At 40.2% G+C, this 25,476-nt stretch overlaps 1 protein-coding gene across 4 annotated transcripts in view; it reads right to left on the reverse strand.

Moving 5' to 3' along the window:
* The window catches only part of TTC27 (tetratricopeptide repeat domain 27), a 159,967-nt gene that overhangs the window by 32,058 nt on the left and 102,433 nt on the right, over positions 1 to 25,476 (reverse strand). For all 4 annotated transcript variants that reach the window (XR_014082145.1, XR_014082146.1, XM_081590270.1 and 1 more), the window contains exons 13-14: positions 21,008 to 21,235; positions 3,666 to 3,764 (exon numbers count right to left, since the gene is read on the reverse strand). Coding sequence is in view for 2 of the 4 variants with exons in the window: in XM_081590270.1 (XP_081446396.1) it covers positions 3,666 to 3,764; positions 21,008 to 21,235 (327 nt within the window). In the remaining 2 variants the exon portion in view is untranslated. The remainder of the gene's footprint in view (positions 1 to 3,665; positions 3,765 to 21,007; positions 21,236 to 25,476) is intronic.

Below are 25,476 nucleotides of genomic sequence, written 5' to 3' on the forward strand. Positions count from 1 at the left end.
ACAACTGTTTTTGAGAAGTTGGACAGTGGGCAGCACAGGACTGTGATCCCTGAGAGAAGAGCTGTTGAGGTGTCTCAACAATCAACCTGCGCTTCCAGCTAGAGGAACTTAGAGGGCTGCACCACAGAAAGACAGAAACCAAACAAAACACAGCAAGTCTCACTGAAAGGAAGACAAAAGTCCAGCGTTCAGAGCTGCAAAAGTGGTTGAATTTGCAAGACAAACTACCAGGGAAGAGAGACTGTTCAGAGAATAAGCTCCAGAAATCTCAATATGCAACTCCTTGAATCCTTGGCTGAATACTAAACTATACTGTGCAGGGCAAAATTTCTTAAGGTCAGGTAGGGAACAACTACCAGAGGGCTGTGAGCTGGATGGAGATTCTAGGGGTCACACAAGTGCTGGGACCTAGTCAAGTTCAAACCAGCCTTAGTGGAGAATTCTTACTGATCAGCCGTGGGATTAAATTCAGCCCCCCAAACGTTATACCTCAAGAGAAGGGTGACTGCAACTCTACAATAAGGACAACAACAGACTTACTCTAAGCTGAAAATCAAGCTGATCCAGAATTAAATTAACCAAATGCCAAAAAAAACCTCTACCTTCTTCAAGGGAAGATAACAAAACTTAGAAACTCAACAACATAGCATCCACAAGTGTAGGATATGATAATTAAAAAAAAATTGGTAGACAGGCAAACAAGCAGGAAAACTCTTCCATAACCAAATTAAAAATCAGTTAATAGAAATAGACACAGAAATTAAGGAGATATTGGAATACACATATGAAAACTTCAAAGCAGTTGTTATAAATATAATCAAATATTTGAAGAAAACATGAACATAATAAGGGAACAATTAGGGAATCTCAGTAGAAACACAAAAATTGTAAAAAGAACCAAATAAAAATTCTTGAACTAAAAAAAAGAAAGCACATTATCTGAAACAATGTTATTTTTTGAGATGTAATTGATATACAGCATTGTACCAGTTTTAGAAGTACTACATAATGATTTGGTATATGTATATATTTGTGAAGTGATTACCACAATAAGTTTAGTGAATATCCACCACCACACATAGTATGGTAAGCTTAATGACCAGGTTTAACAGTAGATTTGACATAAACATAAGAACTAAACCAATAAAACTCTTAGAAAAAAAGATAAGGTCATCTTCATGACCTTCGATTTGTCAGTGGATTCTTAAATATGACACCAAAAGCACAGCAACAGGTTGGACCTCATAAAAACTAAAAATATTTGTACTTCAAAGGCACTATAATAAAGTAAAAAACAACTTACAAAATGGGAAAAAAAATTTGCAAATCATGTATCTGATATGGGGCTTATATCTAGGACACAGAAAGAACTCTTATAACTCAACAATAAAAAGACCAATAACCTAAATGGGCAAAGGATGGGAGTAAACATTTCTCTAATGATACTGCTGCTGCTGCTAAGTCGCTTCAGTCGTGTCCGACTCTGTGCGACCCCATAGACGGCAGCCCACCAGGCTCCGCCGTCCCTGGGATTCTCCAGGCAAGAACACTGGAGTGGGTTGCCATTTCCTTCTCCAGCGCATGAAAGGGAAAAGTGAAAGTGAAGTCGCTCAGTCGTGTCTGACTCTTAGCGACCCCATGGACTGTAGCCTACCAAGGCTCCTCCATCCATGGGATTTTCCAGGCAAGAGTACTGGAGTGGGGTGCCATTGCCTTCTCCGCTCTAATGATACACGAATGGCCAATAAGTACATGAAAAGATGCTCAAGATCATCCGCTGTCAAAGAAATGCAAACTGAAACCACAACAAGATACTGCCTACTAGGATAGCTATAATCAAAAAGATAGTAACAAGTGTTGACAAAGATGCTGAGAAATTAGAACTCTTATGCCCCGCTGGTGGGAATGTAAAATGGTGCTTCAGAAAACAGTCTGGCAGTTTCTCAAAATTTTGAACACAGAGCTAACATGATTCAGTAACTCTACTACTAGGCACCCACCTAAGAGAAACGGAAACATATGTCTACACAAAAACTTGAAAGTGAATGTTCACAGAAACATAATTCACAGTAACTGAAAAGTGGAAACAATCTAAATGCCCATCAATTGATGAATGAATAAATAACACGTAATATGCTCATTACAATGGAATATTATTTGGCCATAAAAAGAAACGAAGTGCTGATATATGAGACAACATGGATGAACTGTGGAAACATTAATCTAAGTGAAGAAAGCCATCAAAAAGACTACTCATTGTATGATTCCATTTACATGTAACATTTGGAACAGGCAAATGTATGGAGACAGAATATCCATTAGTGGTTGCCTAGGGGTGGGGGTGGGAGGTACGAGTGGAAAGTCTCTGGGTGAAATGGGGAATGATTGCTAACTGGTACGGGGGTTTCTTTTTATAATAATAAAAATGTTCTAAAACTGTGGTGATGGTTGCACCATTCTGAATACACTAAAAAAGAAAAAAAAAAATCACTGAATTGTACACTTTAAATGGATGAACTATATGGTATGTGAGTTATTTACCATCTCAGTAAAGCTGTTAAATATTTAAAGACCATAAACTATCAAAAAAAGAACTTTCTAATAATGCAATTAACAGGCAGCCCATATTGGGGGGTGACAAAATATATGTGACATTTTGCTGTATATTTCAGCAAAGTATATTTTCTAACTAAAAAACTATTTTATTAAAATTATTTTCTAAACAAAACTATGAATACCTTAGATATTATAAGAAAAAACTTATTTCTAGATTTAGAAATCATATACCTTAGGGCATGCTGCTGCTGCTGCTAAGTCGCTTCAGCTGTGTCCGATTCTGTGTGACCCCACAGACGGCAGCCCACCAGGATCCCCCGTCCCTGGGATTCTCCAGGCAAGAACACTGGAGTGGGTTGCCATTTCCTTCTCCAATGCATGAAAGTGAAAAGTGAAAGTGAAGTCGCCCAGTGGTATCTGACTCGTAGTGACCCCATGGACTGCAGCCTACCAGGCTCCTCCATCCATGGGATTTTCCAGGCAAGAGTACTGGAGTGGGGTGCCATTGCCTTCTCCAACCTTAGGGCATGACCTTCTACCAAAGGTACACTTCCCTCCAACACAAAAGGAATGATGCTCTTTTTCTTGGACATAAAAATAATAGAAAGTTTGAATCTTTCTGCCTTCTTTTCTCTCTCCTTTTTTATTGTGATAAGCTAGTGAGAAACTGCCGTAAACGACAGGGTCCTTTGCGAGGACCTAGAGGGGTAGAATGGGTGGGTAGTGGTGGAAGAGAAAATAGAGGAAGGGGATATATGTATACATATGGCTGATTCATGATGTCATACAGCAGAAACCAACACAACATTGTAAAGCAATTATATTCCAATAAAAAAATTTTTTTTAAGCTAGTAGAAAAAGCAAAAAAAAAACAAACCAAAAAAAACCCCACTTAACATGAGATCACCCTCTTTACAAATTTTTAGGTGCACAACACAGTACAGTTAACTATGGGCACAATGTTGTGCAACAAGTCTCTAGAACTTAATCATCTTGCATAACTGAAACTGCATACTTGTAGGAATTGCTGTTCTGAACTACAGTACAGTTCAAATAACTTAGAGAGTACCAAAGAGCTGTGATAAGGAAAGAAGACCAAACAAACTTACGTCGGGTTCCAGAGTCACACACCGCTGAAATGCCCTCGCTGAACCTCCATAGTCTTCCAAGGCCAGATAGGCACAGCCCAGAGAAAACCACACCCCAAGCTGCAAGACCAAAAGACGAAGTCATTCAAACACATAGAGACATTTATAGGATTAATCTGAAAATCCCTTAGGATGCTATCAACAAACACACTACACTAGCAGTGTATAGAGCTATATCATAAATATTGCCTTACATTTTATCTTAAACTAGGAAATTTAGCTATGGAGATGATATTTTTCCATATAATTTTCAAAACTAATTCAAAAATAAAAGCATGTGCAATATCACTGCACATCTTTAATTGAAAAAGACCCATTTGTTTTAACCGACTTCATGAACACAATGGAGAGCTCTGTTGATAAGCCCTGATATGATAAATTAACTGAGCATCAATGTAACTATGTAAAAAGTATAAAAAGCATCAGCAGATTCACAACTGATGAATGTATTACAAACTTGAGAGGAAAAAGTTTTGCTTCCATCTTCAAGTTAGACCACAAGTATACTTTTGCTGTTTAACCAAGAGCCAAACTGCCCTGGCATCTACCTGCTTAGGCATGCCTGAAAAAATTTAGAAAAAGTAGGCTCAGAATCTGGATTACCAAAGAGTCATTCAAAGTAGAAAGCCTGACTTAAGTCAGAAGTCATTAAGATTTGTAAATTCAGAGATGTAGAAAACAGGTAACTATGAGGGATGGGATGGGGAGGGAGGTGGGAGGGGGGTTCAGGATGGGGGACACATGTATACCCATGGCTGATTCATGTCAATCTATGGCAAAAACCACTACAATACTGTAAAGTAATTAACTTCCAATTAAAAAAAATAAATTAATTAAAAAAAAAGAAAACAGGTAAGTAGGAAGTGGCTATTGAGAATTACAAAAGAATTCTTTACATCACAGGGTTTCCTTAAAATTCAATAGCCTCTATCAAAAGGAAGATAAAACTGATAAAAATTCAATGAAATTAGTCAGAAATGCAGCTATTACAACTCTGCTTTCCTCTCAGATACAGTCAATAAGGCCAACAGTAGAATGAATTCTGCTTTCTTACTTTCTCTGACTTCTAGTATGAGGGCAGTGAGCCAGCAGACAGGCTTGGTTGAACACTGCAGGCTGGGAAAGGAAATGAGCTGCTGCGTTATCCGCCCAGGGCCTTCCACAGAGGCTGCCCTCCCCTCCCCCCATTCATACAAACCTGGTTCCGTTTGGCTAGTTGAGGTCTGAAAGTTCTTTAAGCAGATAAAGATAATTAGAGATAAGGCTCAGAAAGCAAACATCCCTGGGCAATTTAACACTTTGCCTTAAATTCACAAGAGGCTATAAATAACTGCTATCAGCAGCCTTTAAGAGAACAAATTTTGTTAGAAGCATAGGTAATGGCTGAAAACAGGGTGGGTGTGTGTCTGGGGATCTGTGAGGGATGCAGAGGTTGAAATTAAGTTAGAAGTTCCCTTTTCTGAATCAAGGGACCTCAGCAACTTAAAAAGTAGCTCATTACACTTTGCTTTTGTCTGGTTATTTAACACACTAAACCACACTCACTCCGAGAGGGCCTAAAGTCTGATGCTAACGTATAAAACAAGCTTTACTTCTAATCTAGTCGAAAGTTTCAAAATCTGTATATTATAACTCATCATTTATAAGGTGCACTTTTTTTCCATTTAACATCTCTGAATGCTAATAACCAATAGCTGATCAGACTTTTATTGTGCGTGTATGTGTTCTCAGTCCCTCAGTCGTGTCCAACTCTTTGTGGCCCCATGGACTGTAGCCTGCCAGGCTCCTCTGTTCATGGAATTTTCCAGGCAAGAATACTGGAGTGGGTTGCCATTTCCTCCTACCCAGGGATCAAACCCCTTCTCTTGCATCTCCTGTATTGGCAGGTAGATTTTTTTACCACTGCGCCATCTAGGAAGCCAGCATTTATAATTTTTTATACAAGGTGGCACTTAAAATGCATGTGCTTCTTACAAGTGACAGCATGTTATACCTTCAAAGAATCATGGCAGCAAGTTTACTTGGAATGAGGAATATCTCATCCTGCGATCAAATGAAGAAAAATGAGAAGTGCCCACAAAGTTCTCAAAATGCATATGCCCTGCTTGCTTCCTGCATCAGGAAAGAACAAACTGACAACAGACCTATTTCATATGTGTCATAAAAAACAGTGAGTATAAATTCAATATGAAAATAAAAATTGAAAATTTATTTTTCAATCCACCTCAAAAGACAAAGGTTATATAAACATCTGAAATTAGCAACTATTTTACAGCTCCAACATAAACTGGTGATGAGATTACTATGTAAGTTTTTAAAACAAGTCAATGCTTTATAACTAATGTCTTAACACCAAAGTAAGTTTAATGAAAATCAAGCAGATGACAATTTAATATATAGTATTATGATTCTCTTTTCTTTTTACTCTTGATCATTTGTGTAACTGCTTCAATAATTTGCATCTAAAAAAATTCTAGGATCATTAACTGCTAGTAGGTTTTCATCTACTAATGACAAATAATTAAGATGGAAGATGACTTCTGTATACACCCTATTCTTTGAATCATGAAATGGCTTAAAAAAAAACTCTAGGATCTTCTAATTGCTTCTAGATTACCCACTAAACCATCAAAAATCCATTTATACCCTGCATCTCAATCAAAGTCCTTGGATTTGGGGGGACTAAGGAGTATACTTGGTGCCTCTTTTACTTTTTTTATTTTTAAGTATTACTTAACCTATATTACACTGATTGACATCTTGATTTAGGATGGTCATGCTCTTAAGAAGAGAAAAAAATCATAAAAGAAAAAAATCAAAAGAAGCTTAAAAAAAATAAAACTCACATGAATCCCCAAGTTAACACTGTATATGGTTGAGTACAAAAGGTCTCCATCTCCTAGTCTAATGCTATCAGATAGAAATATAATGCTAACTTCATTATATTTTCTAGCAGTCACATTTTAAAAGTAAAAAGAAATGAGTGAAATTAATTTTAACAACATTTTACTTAGCTCTACATATCTAAAATATTATCATTTACACGTTATTAATATACAAGATCACTTGAGATATTTTATATTCACTTCATTCATATGAAGTCTTTGAAACCTAGTGTGTGTCCTACACTAACAGCAGATTTCAGTTTGGACCAGCCACACTTCAAATGCTCAACTGCCAGATGAGGCTGGTGGCTACCATACTGAGCAGCACAACTCTACACTCTACACAACTGTACACAACTCTACAACAGTGACACAGACCCTAACATACCTGCATCCTTTCCTTTTGTCTCCATTAAAAAAAAACTGGCTCCTCTGGCTAAGACCCACTCTTGGGCTCCTCTCTTGGGCTCCTCATACACCAAGTCACTCCAGTTCCTCTCCACACAACAGCAACCAGAATAATTAGCATTTAAGGAGCACCTAGAGCCAGCTTAAGACCAAATATTGAAAAAACTAAGATCATGGCATCCAGCCCCGTTACTGCACCGCAAACAGAAGGGGAAAAGATGGAAGTAGTGACAGATTTCCTCTTCTCGGTCTCCAAAATCACTACGGACCATGACTGAAGCCATGAAATCATAAGACTATTGTTTCTTGGCAGAAAAGTGATGACAAACCTAGACAGTGTGTTGAAAAGCAGAGACATTACTCTGCTGATAAAGGTCTGTATACTCAAGGCTATGGTCTTCCCAGCAGTCATGTACAGTTGTGAGAGATGGACCATTAAAGAAGGCAGAACGCCAAAGAATTGATGCCTTCAAACTGTGGTGCTGGAGAAGACTCCCGAAAGTACCCTGGACAGCAAGGAGATCCAACCAGTCAATCTTAAGAGAGACCAACCCTGAATATTCACTGGAAGGACTAATGTTGAAGCTCCAGTATTTTGGTCATCTGATGCGAACAGACTCATTGGAAAAGTCCTTGATGGTGGGAAATATTGAGGGCAGAAGGAGAAGAGGGCATCAGAGGATGAGATTGTTGGATGGCATCACTGACTCAATGGACTTGAGTTTGAGCAAACTCCAGGAGATAGTAAGCGACAGGGAGGCCTGGCATGCTGTAGTCTACGGGGTCACAAAGAGTTGGACATGACTAGGCGACTAAACAACAATGAACACCTACTATGTAGCCAAGCACTGATACCATGAGCTTTCCACTCATCACCTTGTCTATTCCTCACAAATGGCCTTGTAAGGCAGTAGATATCACCCTCACTGGAGAGACAAACACAGACCAGAGTCAGTCAGCAATGAAGGAGAGATCTGAGGTCCAGTCAGTGTGATTCCTTCCAGAGGCTGTGTCACCTCCACATGACCATGCTGCCTCCCTCTACCCCGTTCTGCCCACACGCAGCCATGGCTCACGGCAAAGCCATTCTTGTCAGCAGCAGAGGGGTGGGGGGAAGGAAACAGTGCACTTAACACATGCTGGGAAGACCCAGGAGATCAAGTTTTTGAGAACTGGGGCATTATCTGCCTCTGCCTCAGAAAGTTCTCCTGATAGGCAAATGGATAAAGATGAAGTGGAAGAATGAATGTTTAGTTGAGGAAAGAACTGAAAGGCAAACCTCTCACCAAGGGACTGAGCAAGAATGGAGAAAGATAATAACCATCATGGAGGCTCTGGTGGAGATTGCTGTGAAGCTTATTTCTAGGGTGAACTGTGAAGGCAGGCAAGTTCTAGGCAGGCAGTGACCTAGAAGTTGACAGTCCAGTTTTCTACTCAGAAGAAGCCAATACAGAGACACAGAAGTAGAGTATTTTGAATATGACATACATACTTGAAGAATGGTTTTAAATTATTTTTTAAATAATTAACCAAAAACAGAAATGGCTGAAAACATGATCTCTCTTTGAACTTCCCTCAAAAGCCCTCTAGAGAAACAGGAATAGAGGGAAAGATAGATTGACTGGGGTTCAAAAGGTTCTAAGGAACTGAATGACCTTGGCCATGTCACTTAACCTGAGTCTCACTTCCCCAGTTGTTAAATGGGTGGGTGGGGGGATTAAGCAAAAATCCCTTCAGATCCTAGATTCTGAAAACTCAGAAGCCACAGGGTTCAAAGGTACATTACTGCCATCTCGTGGCAAAACAAATATGATGATGCAAATAGAATCAGCAGGTTTGATGAACTAAGAAGTGAATTGAGGCTTAGAAATCAATTGAAAAGAGGTCACAAGAAAAATGAGGTTTGGAAAGGAAGTGATTTGCCTGAAGTCACACTATGGTTCCTGGTTTCTGGTGTGCAATACTTGTGGTGAAGAGAGTGCCTGTATGCTAAGTCGTTCAGTTGAGTCTGACTCTTCACGCGGACCGTAGCTCGCCAGGTTCCTCTGTCCATGGGACTCTCCAAGGCAAGAATACTGGAGTGGGTTGCCATGCCCTCCTACAGGGGATATTCCCGATCCAGGGATCAAACCTATAGTTTTTATGGATTACTCTTAGAATTATGAAGTTAATTTTTACAAGGTTATCTAAAGCACATATGCAATAGATGCCATTTGCTTATGTGATACTACAAATTTCTTTCTTAACTTATGAGCCTACTACTCAAATTTCCTTCCTCCTCAAAGTTTCTGAAGAACAAATGACTAATCAGTAGCTTCACCTATCTTACTAATTGTCCTTATGCATTGACTGGATTTTTCTGACATTCTGTATAATGAAGTGCAACATGTTATAACTGAATTCTGATGGCAAACGACACTCTCCATTCTCTCTGTTCTGCATCGCTGACTCATTCCCATGACCCCAAATGCAGATAAGTGGTTGAATGTGACTTCATTAAACAGGAAATGACCCAAGCCAAACTCAAGAGAGATATCAATGTTGTCTGGTAGTAGCTTTTCCTAAAATAATGCCTGGTGCTCTTATTTTTAAAAACTGTGCACCACCAACCAATTCTTTCATAACCAAATTTCTCATTAACTATTAAATACTAAGTTCTCCTTCCTAAGGAAACACAAATCTTAACCTGCCAGCGTTGTCAGTTTCTCTCTCTCTCAAAAGTTTCCTCTATGTCAATGTCTTCTTTTAAACTACAGAAGCAGCACTTTTTTCTTTCATTAGAAAGGGTGTTAATTGTTTAGTGTCTCCCTCTTATTCCCATCCTAGACTGGGTTACCACTGAGTCTTCTATTCGCCTACTCTTTCCAGTTCACAGTGCGAAGCAACACGGGTGTTTACATATCACCTGCATGAGACTCTCCTGTGAGATGCAGTTCTCTATTTTTAGGCTACAGAAAATGGGCTTACAATGATTTTCCACCACACTACCACCACGCTGCAATGGTCAGGATACAAAACATCACTGAGAACTTAGTATAGACCAGGAAATATGCTAGACACTTTATATATATTGACTCTAATTTTCCAATTAGACCAAACTGACGTCAGGAGTACATCTCCACTTTACAAACAAGAAAACCGAAGCTCAGAAAGATGAAGTGATTCACCTAGAGATTACTAGGATCCAGAGTCAGGTCTATGGCAACGGAGCCCTTCCCTCTACCCCTCAGTTTCAGCTACAGCCCAGATGTTATCTCAGCGCTCATATTTCTTGGCAGCTAGGCAAGTTAGACCTTAAGAGTTTCATTTTTTATTGCTTACCAATATGAGAAAGGAAGAAAAAGGAAATAATCTTTTTTTTCTCTACATATTATTTGCATATGTTCATTCTGTCTTCTCCACTGGAATGTAAGCTCCAGTCTCCTTGGACCTCCCCACCACAATAACATAAGTACACAACAGAAACTCTGTAACTCCACTGCAAATACATTTTCTGCTTTCAAAAGCTGACAGGAAAGAGAAAGCTAACCCCCGCAAATCATGGAAGAACACTAGCTCTCAGGATAATTAACAATTCTATCAGTGCATCATGAAAGTCCGGTCTTACACACAGCACGGGCTGGGAAGGGCTGCCGTGGTCCCTTGAAAACTCCCTGGTCTCACAGAGACTCACCAGCTCTCATGTGCTGGACTGTCCCATACACCGAAGTTACAACTTCACTGTGCTCCTGATGAAAGCCCTGATGGTTATGAACTAAAGGAAGAAACACATTCAAACTGCACAGTCTTGTATTCAAAACTTTCCATAACTTCTAACTTGACCTCAGCCAAATCCACCATTCCTGCTTAACATAAGACAACATCCTTTAGAGGCAAAACAGCAAAGAAGTTAAGAGTAAGTGCTGTAACACCAGAAAGCCCAGGTTCAAATCCCAGCTCCACTCCTCACATAAACTGTGCGATTTGGTGCAAACTAATTAGGCCTCTATTCCCTAACTTGTTAAATGAGGGTAAAAACAGTTAAGTACCTCAGGGACTGGGCTGAGGACTAACAATACATGTAAAATGCTTAGAACAGTACCTGGCACCCAGTAAATACTCAACGTTAGCTGCTAGTATTACTATTATAACTGAATCTAAACATGAATAGTCAAAACCTACAGTTACCAAGAAACCTTTGCTACATTTTTGGTTTTTGCATCTGGTAGTCTCCCTTCCTGAAAGAAATTTTCCTAATGTTTGCCTCCTATCTAAATCCCAACTGTTTCTCCTAGTTCATACCTCACAATAATTTAGAAAGAGTTCATTTCCACTTACGTTCTAGCTTATGCTACAGAAGATGCTTAATAAATAGAAATTGCTATTATAATGTTAATGCTCTCATCTTCTTTTTCATCTCACTTGAAACATTATTGTTTCCAGAGCTAACACCTTCATCTCTTCTCATTCCACTCTTCTCTAAAATGACATTCCCTAGTTGTCATCCCCTCTTTCTTGACAACATTCAATCTCTGCTTCATTCACTGGATTCAACCCTGTAAGTGAAAAGTGTTAGTTGCTCATTGTGTCCAACTCTTTGTGACCCAATGACTGCAGCCCACCAGGCTCCTCTGTCCATGAAATTCTCCAGGCAAGAATACAGGAGTAGGAAGCCATTCCGTTCTCCAGGGGATCTTCCTGACCCAGGGGCTGAACCCAGGTCTGCTGCATTGCAGCGAGATTCTTTACTGTCTAAGCCACCAGGGAAGCCCTTCAACCCCATAAAAGTCTTCAGTATCCTGAAAAGTTTTATTTGATTCTGCTGCCCTTTGGTACAATACATTTTGACTCTCACTTCCTTGACATGCTCCTAAAAGAACAGTCTATAGATGTTATGTCAATTTCCTCATCCTCACTCTTTAACCTCCTGAAGCTGGTACTGAAGATCAATAGTCAGCTCCAAATCCAATGAACTCTTCTTAGCCTTCTTCAGACTTTATCACTCCAGGTGACATTTCTCACTGACATTTGTTTTTCCTTTAGTTTCCATGAATTCCTCCTTTGGGGTTCCTTCTCTCCCTCTGACCAAGACTCTGGTATATTTTGCTTGAATCCTATTTCACTGATGCTATTTCCTCTCCCTTCCTCCAACCCCTAGAGATGTCTAAAGTTCAAGATTTTGCCTGATGTTCTCTTCCAACACAGTTTCTATAAAGAATTCATTCACTTGCATGGATCTGCCTTACTGCCTCAGAAAACCCAACTACAAGCCCAGCTCTTGGCCTCACTCCTGGGCTTCAGGCTTTTATGCCCAGTGGACTATGGGCCATCTCTACTCAAGACACAGCAACATCTCTTCACATTCAACACTCAACATCACATCATTATCCCCTATCAAAGATATTTCCCCTTTCTCTTATATCCTCTGTGTCTATCAATAGGAACATTTCCTTCTTAATCAAACAATTGAGAAAACTGGCATGTTCTCAGATTCCAAACTCTCCTTCAATCCTGCCAACCTAAGGAATAAGTCCCAGAAAATTTTCCTTTATAAACAGCTTCAAACTGTTCTGTCTTTCCATGTGTATGTGTGTGTGCTCAGTCAGGTCTGACTCTTTGCAATCCCATGGACCGTAGGCTCCTCTGTCCATGGAATTTTCCAGGCAAGAATACTGGAGTGAGTTGCCATTTTCTACTCCAGGGGAATCTTCCTGATCCAGGGATTGAATCCATGTCTCTTGAGTCTCCTGCACTGGCAGGTGGATTCTTTACCACTGTACTACCTGGGAAGCCCTATGTTCCCATCCTTATTGCTAAAGCCACTGATTGCTTATCCACGACATTCATCCTTTATTTAAACTTCTTAGAGTATCACTTTCGTCATATCACTCTTTTATTCAAAACCACAACAGACCTCAACATCTATATGGTTAGCTAATTCTGAAGAAGGATCCTTAAGGTCCTCCACAAACTACTTCTGCCCATATCATTTCCCAGAGGAAACTCTGCTCTCTGCTGATAGACTGACACAGTCTAATTCATTCCCACATCCACGTCTGGTTCACAGCAGGATCTCAATAATGCTAGTTAGGGAACCACATTCAAACCGCAACATTTTTAAAAGTGAGACAAGGCACTAAATAATCATTAAAATTATATGAACTCAAAAAGACCTTATTTACTGACTAACAAATTGTTGATCATCAAATTGGTTTTACTGTATCAGAGGACCTATAAGGTGGTTCTATTAGAAAACCATTCTCAAAATTATTTATTGAAAAATGTATTAAAGTAAAAAATTTAAAATGTTGATTATCTGAACATTTAAAAATAACAAAAGGATTCTTCCCTGTTGGTCCAATGGCTTGGACTCTGCACTCCCCATGCAGGGGCCCTGGGTTCAATCCCTGATAAGGGAATGAGATCCCATATGCTGTAGGTAAGAATTCGCATGCTACAACTAAAGATCCTGCATGATGCAAGGAAGATCTAAGATCCCATGTGCCACAGTTAAGACCCAGCACAGCTAGCTAACGGAGAAGGCAATGGCACTCCACTCCAGTACTCTTGCCTGGAAAATCCCATGGATGGAGAAGCCTGGTAGGCTGCAGTCCATGGGGTCGCTAAGAGTCGGACACGACTGAGTGACTTCACTTTCACTTTTCCCTTTCATGAACTGGAGAAGGAAATGGCAACCCACTCCAGTACTCTTGCCTGGAGAATCCCAGGGACGGCGGAGCCTGGTGGGCTGCTGTCTATGAGGTCGCACGGAGTCAGACACGACTGAAGCGACTTAGCAGTAGCAACAGCTAGCTAAATAAATTTAAAAAGTGCAGTTAACTAAAAACTGGTCACAATTTGTTAAGTGTCTGACTAAAGTTGAGAAGGTGACAGACACCTCCCTGTACAGACATCATGGACAGACACCTCCCTGTACAGACATCATGGATCATGTTCAAATAATGTGTGTGTGTGTGTGTGTGTGTGTGTGTGTGTGTGTGTGTGTGTGTAAATGACAACAGCTAGTTTTTATTTTCATTGGTAGGAGCTTGTTTGACCATATTATGCCCACCACTACAACCTACTCCCATTATATTTCTGCTCCACTGGTGTTCTTAATTCAGGAAGAGCTTTACTTTTACCATGCTGCCATGATCCACCAAAATTTGTATCCTTATTATCACCTTGTAAGTACTTTTATCTTCAATGTTTAACATTTTAACTGAGTTTATAATAGCATTCAGAATAACATCAGATGTTTCACCTTTGATATAGCACATTACCAAAAATTTTATGTTGAATCCACTAATCAGGTGAAAAAAATGAAAACTAGTGAGAACCAAATTAAAGAGTTTTCTATTTGAAGCATCTGATGTCACTGATATAAAACTGGCAAAATCAACTGTTAATGAACTACTTCTGCTAAAAGAGCTAGCACATTAACAGCTATGATCTCACTTTGCATACATGCACAAGAATATTTGGTATCGACTAATTTTCTAAACTAATGTTGCTCATTTTCATTTGTACTAGATAAAAAATCCAGTCTCACAGGATAACATGAAAATGCACCTCCTACAGCTGTGTATTAAATTGTCATCTTTGGACATGCTTCCTATTAAAACAACAACAACAAAAACTACTCCCCCCCCCCCCCCCACTGCCTGCACCACGGGGCTTGCCAGATCTTAGTTCCCTGACCAAGGACTGAGCCCTGGCAGTGGAACTGTGGAGTCCTGGAATTCCTGAAAAAACTAACTTCTGACATAAATGCTAATGTTTCTTCAGAAGACATGAGTTTTTGGTTTTCGTGTGATTAGTGAAATGATTACGGCCCCTGAGGTGGATTGTAATTATATCAACTACGTTTTGTGCAAGTTACACATTCATTTCCTCTCTTGACAAGCAAAAATCAAGTTCTTAATTACTCTCTAAAAACACATGTTTAAAATTTGTTTGCTTTTTGGAGATGATTGCTGCCAAAAGGGTTTATTATAAACTATATAAAAAGTTACCAAGCCATGTAATATGGAAATAGTGGTACATTTAGACCATACAATAAGTGACCAAACCCTTGTGTCTAGAGAATTCAGACTATTCTTCATGCGCTTTTATTTCTGGCAAGACTTCTCTGCCTCCACTCCCTATACATCTATTCGGCCTACAATTCCCCACATTTCCCAGTAATCCTGCCAAATGGTAGCCAGGCAACGACATGCAGCTCACAGGCCGCAACTTGGCACAAATGTCTGATGTACAACAAGGGGCTTACAGAGACACTGCCTCCAAGATTTCTCCTATCACCACCCAAGGCCTAAGCAGTTGGCTATCCTCGGCCTCTCAGAGCAAGCATAGTCGGTGTTATCAGCAAGCCTCCTACACAATGTCCTCTAAAGGGCGAGAGTAGTTAAGCTGCATCTGGAAATGGTTGGGAAAAAAGAGACAGGCACCTACTGGCCATCTTTCAGATTTTCACACGTCGTAAAGAGGGCGCTCCATCTACCACATGTCTTAAACACCATACTAGAGGAGGCTATGGCAGAAGACAGAAGCACAAAGTGGATGTCTATGAAAAGCCATTCCAGTTTCCTTTAACGTAACTGTTAATAACAGCACTTTATTGATTTTTTTCTGTAAATTTTTATGGGGAGGGGCAGCACTGCGCAACATGTGGGATCCTGGTTCCCCTATCAGGGGTAGAACCCACTCTCCCCTGGAGTGGAAATGCAGAGTCTTAACCACAAGACCATAAGGAAAGCCCCCTAGCACTTCATTTAAACATTTAAAAAATTTAGGTCAAACTGGATGGGCTATCAGGAAAACAGGCAGAGTGGGATAGCCATGGATGCTGGGTAAACTCTCAAATCCTCACCTTTCTTCATGCTTTTCTCCTATTGTGAAGCCAGTTCCCTCCTGGCACGTCTACTGACTTTGCATCAATCGGTGAACATTTAAGCTAACTTCTGTCCCATCACAGAGACCCCTCACCTCCTCTCAATGCCTACAGTCCTTCTGCCTACACAAGTGTCTTTGTGTATATATGTGTGTGTATGTGTACATATGTAATATCATATAACCTTACAAAGATGACTAGTTAATTGAGGAAGAAAGTTTAAAAATTTTAAAAGGGGAGGGGGGAAAACTGACAAGATAAAAGGAATGAAGTATGAGTGTTGAGGGAGGGAGGGATGGAGAAGTGACATTCTCCGTTTTCAGGGCGACACAGACTAGCTTGATATCTGAGCAATTTCTTTATGTTTACTTTTTGCTTCAAAGTAAGGAGCAATGAGAATAGCAACTACCTAAGAGGAGACCTGAGGATGTATGCTTTAATTCTGGTCCTGAGTCTATAAAATCCTGCTTGGGAGGTTTGGTGACCACTTGACCACTTCCTTCCACTTTCTTCAGCTTCTAACAGCCCACAATTCCCAGAAGTCTAAGATTAAATTTTACAGGTTTCAGAAGTTATTTGGGAAAATGAAATAGATAGGTGTTAAGTGAATGACAGTGAGCAATCTTAAAAGCGCAAGTGCAAATGGTACACACATCTTCTGGTTCTCAAACAAATGCACCACAGACAAATTCATTTAGTTTCATAGACCATCCCTGACATAAAACCAAACAGTCCTATTTTTATACCAATTTGATTTCAGGAAGCCATTAAAATACACAAAAGCCATTCAATTCTCACTCTCATTTTGCCTGAGTTTTGTTACTAAACCTATTTCCTGGATATGTCTGAAAAGGTGGGAAAGAATTTTTTAATTCTATTTTTCTATTTTCTCTCATTCCAGGACTCTGAAGAGACAACAGCATGTAACAGCTCTCCTTCTGCAAAGACAGTTCAAACTTGCATCACAAGTTATAATAAGTCTACGGCCCTCAAGCTTGCATTCTGTAGTAGTTCTGTACAACTGCAGCATCAAATGCCTGCATGTTTTGGCATGGCTTACAGACTGCCTGAATTGGATCCATATGACAAACTGTAAGATACCCTCACATAATATCTGTTTGTACTGTGGTGCTGCTTGGAGCAACTCCTATTTCTTTGCCTTGCTAAGTAATTAATTTAAAATTATACAATGAGACCATCAAGCCCTGTCAAGGGCTTCATGCCTTCATCCCTTACTTCATCCCTTCTTTCTGACTGCCCTTCCTAAACTGATAACTGTCCTTCTAGACCATCACTACAGTCTCCTAAGCCCGCCTACATCCAGGATCTCCTGTGGCCAGTGTGGCCAAAACAATATTCCAAAATCACCTCTATGCAGCCACATTCCTTCATTCGAAACAAAGCCAAACACAAATCAAACCTTCAATGGCTCCCTATTTGCCAAATAAAATCCAAAGAGTTTAGCCTCACATTCAAGAAGACCTTCTGTAATCTGGCTCCAGTCTAGCTTTCCTACTGGGACTGTCCTATTCCCTTTCACTCAAAAAAAACTAGGCTATTCACCCCGACACACACACACACACACACACACACACACACACACACACACACACACACACACACACACACACACACACACACACACACACACACACACACACACACACACACACACACACACACACACACACACACACACACACACACACACACACACACACACACACACACACACACACACACACACACACGTACATCTTATGTTTCTGGGGCTGGGCTCATACTGTTCATTGCCTGGAAGACCCCTACCACTGCCCTTTCCTTTGGCCTATTCAAGTATTGTGTGTCCTTCAAAGTCAAAGTCACCATCCTCCACTGTCTACCAAAGGCAGAAATGGTCTCCTTAGACTCTATAAAACTTGCACCTTACAAATGACTCTGGGCCCTTCTGTGATTCCTCATTGGCTAGCTTTGTCCATGTCCATTTCACTAGACTGTAGCCGTCTTGGTACAAATCAGACCACCTGGTGATCTGCTGCTCCTGCCTCCTCCTCTGGTTCAGTGCCATGTGTACAGCAGACTCTTAATGTATACTTGATTGAATAACTGGTTGGAGACATTATTTACTCACTCATTCAGTAATTACTTATTAAAGACCCAGTATGTGCTAGGCACTGTTAGAAGCACTAGGAACATATAAATGAATCAACAAATAAAAATTTCTGCCTTCGTGGAATTTATATTGCAATGGAGGAAGAATAGAATTTTTAAAAAAGTAAGCTGTATATAATATTAGAAGGTGCTAAGTGCTGTGGGGAAAAATAAAGCAGGGAAGGAGAAGGAACGTAAGGAAGGGTGGAAGGTGGCAGTGAGATTTTAAGTAGAATAAACATGGAAGGCCTCTGTGGGAAAGGGACATTGGAGCCCAGATATGAATGAGGTAATGGAGCAAGGTATGCAGATGTCTATCTGGAAGGAGAACATTCCAGGCAGAGGAACAAGTACTAAAACGCAGAGGCAGAAATGTGCCTGGAATGTTCAGGGAAGAACAAAGAGGCCAATGTTGGGTGAGCGAAGTAGGGAATGGGAGGAGGACAGTAAAGATGCAACAGGAGCTCGGCTTGGAAAAGCCTCGAGAGCCAGTCAGGAACTTTGGCTGTTACCACAGGCGATGGAGCAGAGGAATGACATGTCTTAACTCAAATTTGAAAGGATCAACTCAGATGTTCACTGAATATAGGCAGATGGTAATAAGACAGAGGGCTTCCCTGTTGGCTTAGACAGTAAAGAATCTGCCTGCAATGCGGGAGAGCCAGGTTCAATCCCTGGGTGGGGAAGAGTCCCTAGAGAAGGAAATGGCTACCCACTCCAGTATTTCTGCCTGGAGAATTCCACGGACAGAGGAGCCTGGCAAGCTATACAGTCCATGGGGTCACAAAGAGTTGGACATGACTGAGCAACTAAGACAGAGGCAAAGGCCAGTAAGGAGGCAGCATATTAACTAGGTGAGAGACAATGGGGATTTGACCAGAACGGTGGCAGGAAGCAAGCTGTTGTCTGATCCTGGATATATTTCAGGATTTATTGATGGATCAGATGAGAGTATGAGAGAAAGAGAAATCAAGGATGACTCCAAGACCAAATGGGATGTCATTTACAGGGATGAGGGTGGTCTTGGCAGCAAAAGCTTCTAGGATGGTATTTCATATTAGGAATGTTAAGTCAAAGGAACAAAAAGGGAGATTGAGGAAGCTGTGAGATATAGCAATCTAGAATTCCAGGGGGAGGAATCAACTTCTGGGAGTTGTCTGCATGGAGAGTGTATTTAAAGCTATGGGACTATATGAGATCAAGGGAGTGAGTGTAGACAGAAATAAAGCTCAAGGACTAAGACCTAGGAACCAGCAAAAAAAAAAAAAAAAAAAAAGGAGAAGGAGTAGCCAGTGAGGCAGGAGGACAATGTTAAGGGTGGATGTGAAGCAGAGACTATGTGCTCAGGAAATAATTTATGTGTGTGAGGTAGGTGGCACTGATTTAACTCGGACGATGGAGGCTAACTGAGGGAATTTATTTTCTCCACTCCTTATGGCAGCTGTGGCTGAGTAAACTTCAAGCAGATAAGCAAAGATATGATAGAGTTTTCCATAAAAGTAACATTTTAGTAACACAATAATGAGTTCTAGTTTCTACCAAAAAAAAACAGAGTCCAGTGATAATCAAGTTAGTGCAGGGAGTTTCAATCTTGGCCCCACTGGCATTTTAGCCCGAATAATTCTTTATTGTAGGGAGGCTGTGCTAACAGGATGTTTAACAGCATCCCTGGTCCCTACCCACTAGATGTCAGCAGTGTACCCCTTCACCTCCCACTGCCAAAGGACCCAGGGTCAAAATCATCCCCAGTGGAGAACCTCTGAGTTAGAGCAAGCTGGCAACAAAAACCAACTCCACGGTTAAGTGTCCTTGCCGAGAAATGCGATTGCCACTCTCTGCTGGTACTCTATACCTGTCTTCTTCTCTTCTCCAGGCCTCTCACCAGCCCACAAACTAGGAAGAGTCGCATGGTATTCACTATCTAGAGTGAAGGAAGTAAGCAATTAGCTCAACCTGTCATAAAAAAATGTTTCCTAATTTTTTTCAATGAAAAAGATATGCCCCAAGGGAATTCTCTGGTGGTCCAGTGATCAGGACTCAGCACTTTCACTGCCATAGCCTGGGGTTCAATCCCTGGTCAGAGGACTAAGATCCTGCAAGCTTCATGGTATAGCAAAAAAAAAAAAAAGTCTCACATCCATACATAACTACTAGAAAAACCATAGCTTTGACTATACGGACCTTCATCGGCAAAAGTAGCTGACTCTAAGTTACTATTATAACTAAAATTATATCAAGTCAGTGTGCATGATTATCAGGAGCCTAGTTTACAGTTATATGTGACTTTGGTGATTGGGAAGGCAGTCATAAAGAAAGTCTGGTTAAAAGAAAAAACACTGTTTCTGGGACTAAAATCATTTTACTGAGTATCATTAAATACAAAATAAGTTGATCTCTTTCCCCTCAAAATCAGGCCCTCTCCTGATTTTGTCTTCTCACTTGGATTTATCTTGTCGCTTACTTGTTCCTTTTGTATTACTTTTTCAAACCTTGAAAAATGTTAAACAATTTAAAATATTTCTGTATTTGTAACACAAATATAGACATTTTTTCCTAAAATGATCAACTACCCATTCTATATATTACTTTATTTATATGAAAGTTTTTTTTTCATTACTGACATCAGCAATTACTTGAAGAGTCCTATACTATCTGTAACTCTGACAATCATTCACTGCCTTCCTAGAATATCTACTCAGAATGGACCCCAACTTTAATAGTTGTGTTTGCGTTAAGGACAGTTAACAGAGAAAAATAACAAAATAAAACAGAAAAGTGAATAACGGAAATACAAAAGAAAGCGAGTAAGAGAAAACCAACCAGTCCACTTTTAGTGACAAGCCAAAAGTGTATTAGAGTCTAGGTTCTTAGCTGAGAGGTGAGCTCACCAGTCTTTACAACAGAAAATGCGTATTCATTCAATAAGAATCAGAATTAAAGAAAAGTAGAAATGATGAGAGCAGAAGAGGATTCATGAATTGTCCAACCTGCATGGGATTAATCTTCACCGAGCGTTCGAAGCACTCCACGCATTCTTTGAACTCCCTGCTTCGCAGGTGGAGGAGTCCTTTGGAGCGCTGGGCTCGAGCGCTGCGGTGTCGAGACAACTCCCAGGCCTGGTCATAGTACGAGTGGTCTCGAAGGACATCTCCGAGCAAGCAGTACAGACTTGGTGTTTCCTTTTTCTCCAGCTCTTGCCTCAGGATTTCTTCCGCCTAGAGATAACAACAAAAATAAATAAATTGCTCAACAGTGACCAATGCCCATTTTTCAGCACATTATACAGTCTTTCGTGTCACATGACCCAAAATTTTATTTTCAAAGTTTGAGATGATCTGCTTATTTCATGCATCTAGGACACAGGCTAAAAAAAAAGGAAAAACAGAAGATAAATATGGTACAAAGTAACTGAGGAACAAGAAGTATAAGGTGGGGCTTCCCTGACACGGGTTCGATCCCTGGTCTGGGAAGATCCCACATTTCCCGGAGCAACGAAGCCTGTGTGCCACAACTACTGAAGCCTTAAAACCTGTGCTCTGCAACAGAGAAGCCACCACAATGAGAAGCCTGCTTGCTGCCACTAGAGAAAGCCCTCGCACAGCAATGAAGACCCAGCACAGCCAAAATTAAAAATAAATAAATAAATTCTTAAAAAAAAAAAAAAAGAAAACAAGTAAGAGGTGAACGTGCTTTGCTGGCATGTGAATCCTCCAGGAAAGGCATCAAGGAGAGATGACTTCATGATACTGGGGGCATCATTCAGCTCCCCATTTTCCTGCTCCCTTGTTCCAGCTGTCACCACTGTGACCATTTGTTAAAGCAGAACCTTTAAATCACCTCCACCCAACAGGAGTGAATAGTATGTTTTCCCTTTTTTTTTAAATGCTTTGATCAAGGAGCCTGGGATTGCTGAAAAATTTACAAAAGAAGGAAGAATGTACAATTTAATAGGCATTGTTAAACACTTGCCTCTTAATCAAACTACACTTCGCCTCACAGATAAAACCTGCCAACACAAGACCTATCTGCTTCCAGACAGTCCATTCACTTTAGAAATTACAGACCATCCTCAATACACAGCTTGGGCATTAGTCTCATGTGTCCACAATTGGGATTCACCTTGTCACAAGCTAACTCTGGACTTGTTACAACAGCTTCCCCAATTCCCCCAACCATGTCCATTTCTGATTAATTTCAACAGACACCAAGAAGCAGGGTGTTAGCTCTACTTTCCATCCTCATACAAATAGCTTCACATAAACAGCAGTGGGGTCACCAAACATGCCAAGAAAGCCATGGGTGTAGTTAGAGGGTAAAGCTATCCAAGAAACCAGCCTCTGGTAGCTAAAAGGGTAGATCAGACCCTGCCTACCTTGTGTGGCTGGCAATCTTAAAGTCTGTGTATTTTATTTTCAACATATCTGTAATTCTTGGGCAGTCTACTTTTTGTGAGATTTTTTAAAAGACGGCTGTGTTTCTCAAGGTGTCTTTGGATGCCGTCTCTTTTGCGTTTTTGATACAGCACGGGTTATGTAGGTCTTTTAGGCCTAGTCTGAGAATGAAATCAGAACTCATAAAACAGATTCTATGGGAAAACAGTTCTAAGTCCTAAACAGTCAAAATAAAAATGAAGTTTTCAAATATAATTCATGTAATTCCTTTATTCACAGATAATACAATAGCTATTAATGTATCTAACTGTAATTCTATATTCAATAAATTGATTTTTCAATATATTTTATATTCAATATATATATGTATATGTATTCAGCCAAATTGGAGAAGGCAATGGCAACCCACTCCAGTACTCTTGCCTGGAAAATCCCATGGACAGAGGAGCCTGCTAGGCTACAGCCCATGGGGTCGCAAAGAGTCAGACACGACTGAGCGACTTCACTCCACTCACTTCACTCACTTCATACTTTATCACTGGAAAAGGAACTGGCAACCCACTCCAGTATTCTTGCCTGGAGAATCCCATGGACTGAGGAGCCTGGCAGGCCATGGTCCAAGGGGTCACAGAGAGTCGGACATGACTGAAGTGACTGAGCATGAACATTCAGCCAAATTGTGCGTAACAGACTGTACCAACAGAAGGATTTTTACTACCTTACAGTGTAACTGAAGGCATTTCTTTTGGCAGCATGGCACTGAAATTTTATACCCACATTCTCTCACTTCTGCTTTAAACTGTTAAGAGTGGATTCTGTGGTCTGCAATTAAATAATGACCATTACAGTAACTGGGTACAGAAGTGATTACAGTCAATACATTTCTGAAAAAAGTTTAACTTTGTGACTGGTGATCTGATCTGGTTAGATGTGAAAACAATGGGGATCCAGTGATTATGACAGGGTTTAACATCAGTAGTCCATGACATCCAGTGATGCAGGGATTGCTTAAATTACATCTGCAATAATTTAGAATGAAGAACGTATCTAATCAAGGCTTTTGTGGTTTTAGTGACAGGACATTATGAGAGAGCACAAGACTGTTTCTAAGTGTACTGGACAGCACAAAAAAGAAAATGACACTCAGTGTTTTAAATCCTCAAGGTCAGAGAACCAGGCAATTTCCTAAAAGAATTTCTTTTTCCTTATAGCTGCCAAGCTGGTATAGCTAAAATCAGATACAAGCACTGCTCTTGTAGGATTGCTGAATTACGATACAGAATGAATTCAGTTTCACGAGTTCTATGTAAAAGTTAGGGCATTTGATGAGGTTAATCAAATATGCTTTGTTGTTGTTCAGTCGCTCAGTTGTGTCCGACTCTTTGCAACCCCACGGACTGTAGCATACCAGGTTTCCCTGTCCTTTGCTATCTCCCAGAGTTTGCTCAAACTCATGTTCATTGAGTCGATAATGCCATCCACCATCTCATCTTCTGTCACCCCCTTCTCCTCCTGCCCTCAATCTTTAGCCATTCATTTTGTTTCTTCTATTGCCTCTTGGCTTTTGATCATTTAATTAAATTTTCATGATTGCTCTAGGGCTACTCATGTGCATCTTTAATTTATCTAAGTTCATTTAGACTTAATATTGTATCATCTCACCTTTTTCATGTCACAAGCTGTCTTCCTAAATTTCTATTCCATAGAAACAATGAGAGATAAAAGATTGCTATTGTTTTAAGCCATTGTATTTTGATGTGATTTGTTCCATACCAATGATAATTGTAAGTTGTTTAAAGCAAGAGGGTTACTCTAGTATCAGTTACTTCATCATGGCCAGGAGAAGGGGACACTGATTACAAAAGGTCCAGACCCAAGAATTTAAGTGGGGACATTTGGGATGACTCAGATAAGAGAAAACCTCCAAACTCTATGGAGTTTCCTACACCAGGAGATGCAATCCTCCTCTATCTGATAAGACAGGTGCCACCTGTCTTACTTACCAGCCTAAGGACAACGTAACAACTATCCCTCAGGGAGTCACCTTGCAAGAGCATGCCAATTCTCCTAATATCTAGCAACCCCCCACCCCGCACTGTCGCCAAACTTATAGATATATACACAAAAAGAACTGCAAGATTTTGTTACTTTCTAGAGAGAAAACTTTGAGACCATGGGAAAAAGATTCTAAGGGGGACAGACCATAGACAAAGAGGATCGTAATTTTAAATCAGCTGAATTTAGATACTCATCAGAAGTTTTGGTTGACAGTGCTTGAGTAGCTGGGGATGGTTCCAAACTACTTGCTCAATTGTTTGACTAAAATCGAGACACAAACATGGCCAAAACTAAAGCTGAGATGCCAAAATGCCTTGGTATAATATGAAGAAAGAATCCAATAACTCAGAAGAAAAGGCTATTGTTAATTTATCATTTGTGACCTGTTCACCCACCCTACCTGTGTCCCCATGAGGGTCAAGGGGTTATTTCCTTCACTCTGACTTGGAGAAATACATCGCACATGAGAGTACCAGCATTTTGAAAAGTGCTATAGTAGATGTCCAGTGTAAGCTAAGGGTAAAGCTGAGAGGTCCTTCTGTTGAAATGAGCTTCCTGATTTTAATGGGAATGATTAAAAGCCAAGGTAGTAGAGACTTACTCATAGCACTGAACCTCTAGATGAAAGATGACCATTTTTCTTTGTAACAAGCACAGCCAGAATGGTAGGCAGAATGGTTAGACTAGCATGGATCAAAGGTGATGACCAACTGATCATGAAGGTTTTGAACCAAACTAGATAAACAGCCAACTAAGGACAAACTTGATCTTTATAAGACTTTAAAAAAACAAAACAAAAATCTAGGTTTGGAAACCATATGTCTGACCTGAATAACCTGCTAAAACACTGATCTTCACCCAATTCCTATCCCTGAGTCACTTCACAGACTCAGAGTCTTTCATAAACATACAAATAAATAATAAGTAAGCAATCCAATACTAGTGAGAAAGGATCCTGTGATAATGTAGTAAGTATATACCATAATTCTTCATACCTAGTCTTCCCC

The sequence above is a fragment of the Giraffa tippelskirchi genome, chromosome 4 (assembly GCF_054371585.1).
Source record: "Giraffa tippelskirchi isolate mGirTip1 chromosome 4, T2T-mGirTip1v1.2.pri, whole genome shotgun sequence".
NCBI lineage: Eukaryota > Metazoa > Chordata > Mammalia > Artiodactyla > Giraffidae > Giraffa > Giraffa tippelskirchi.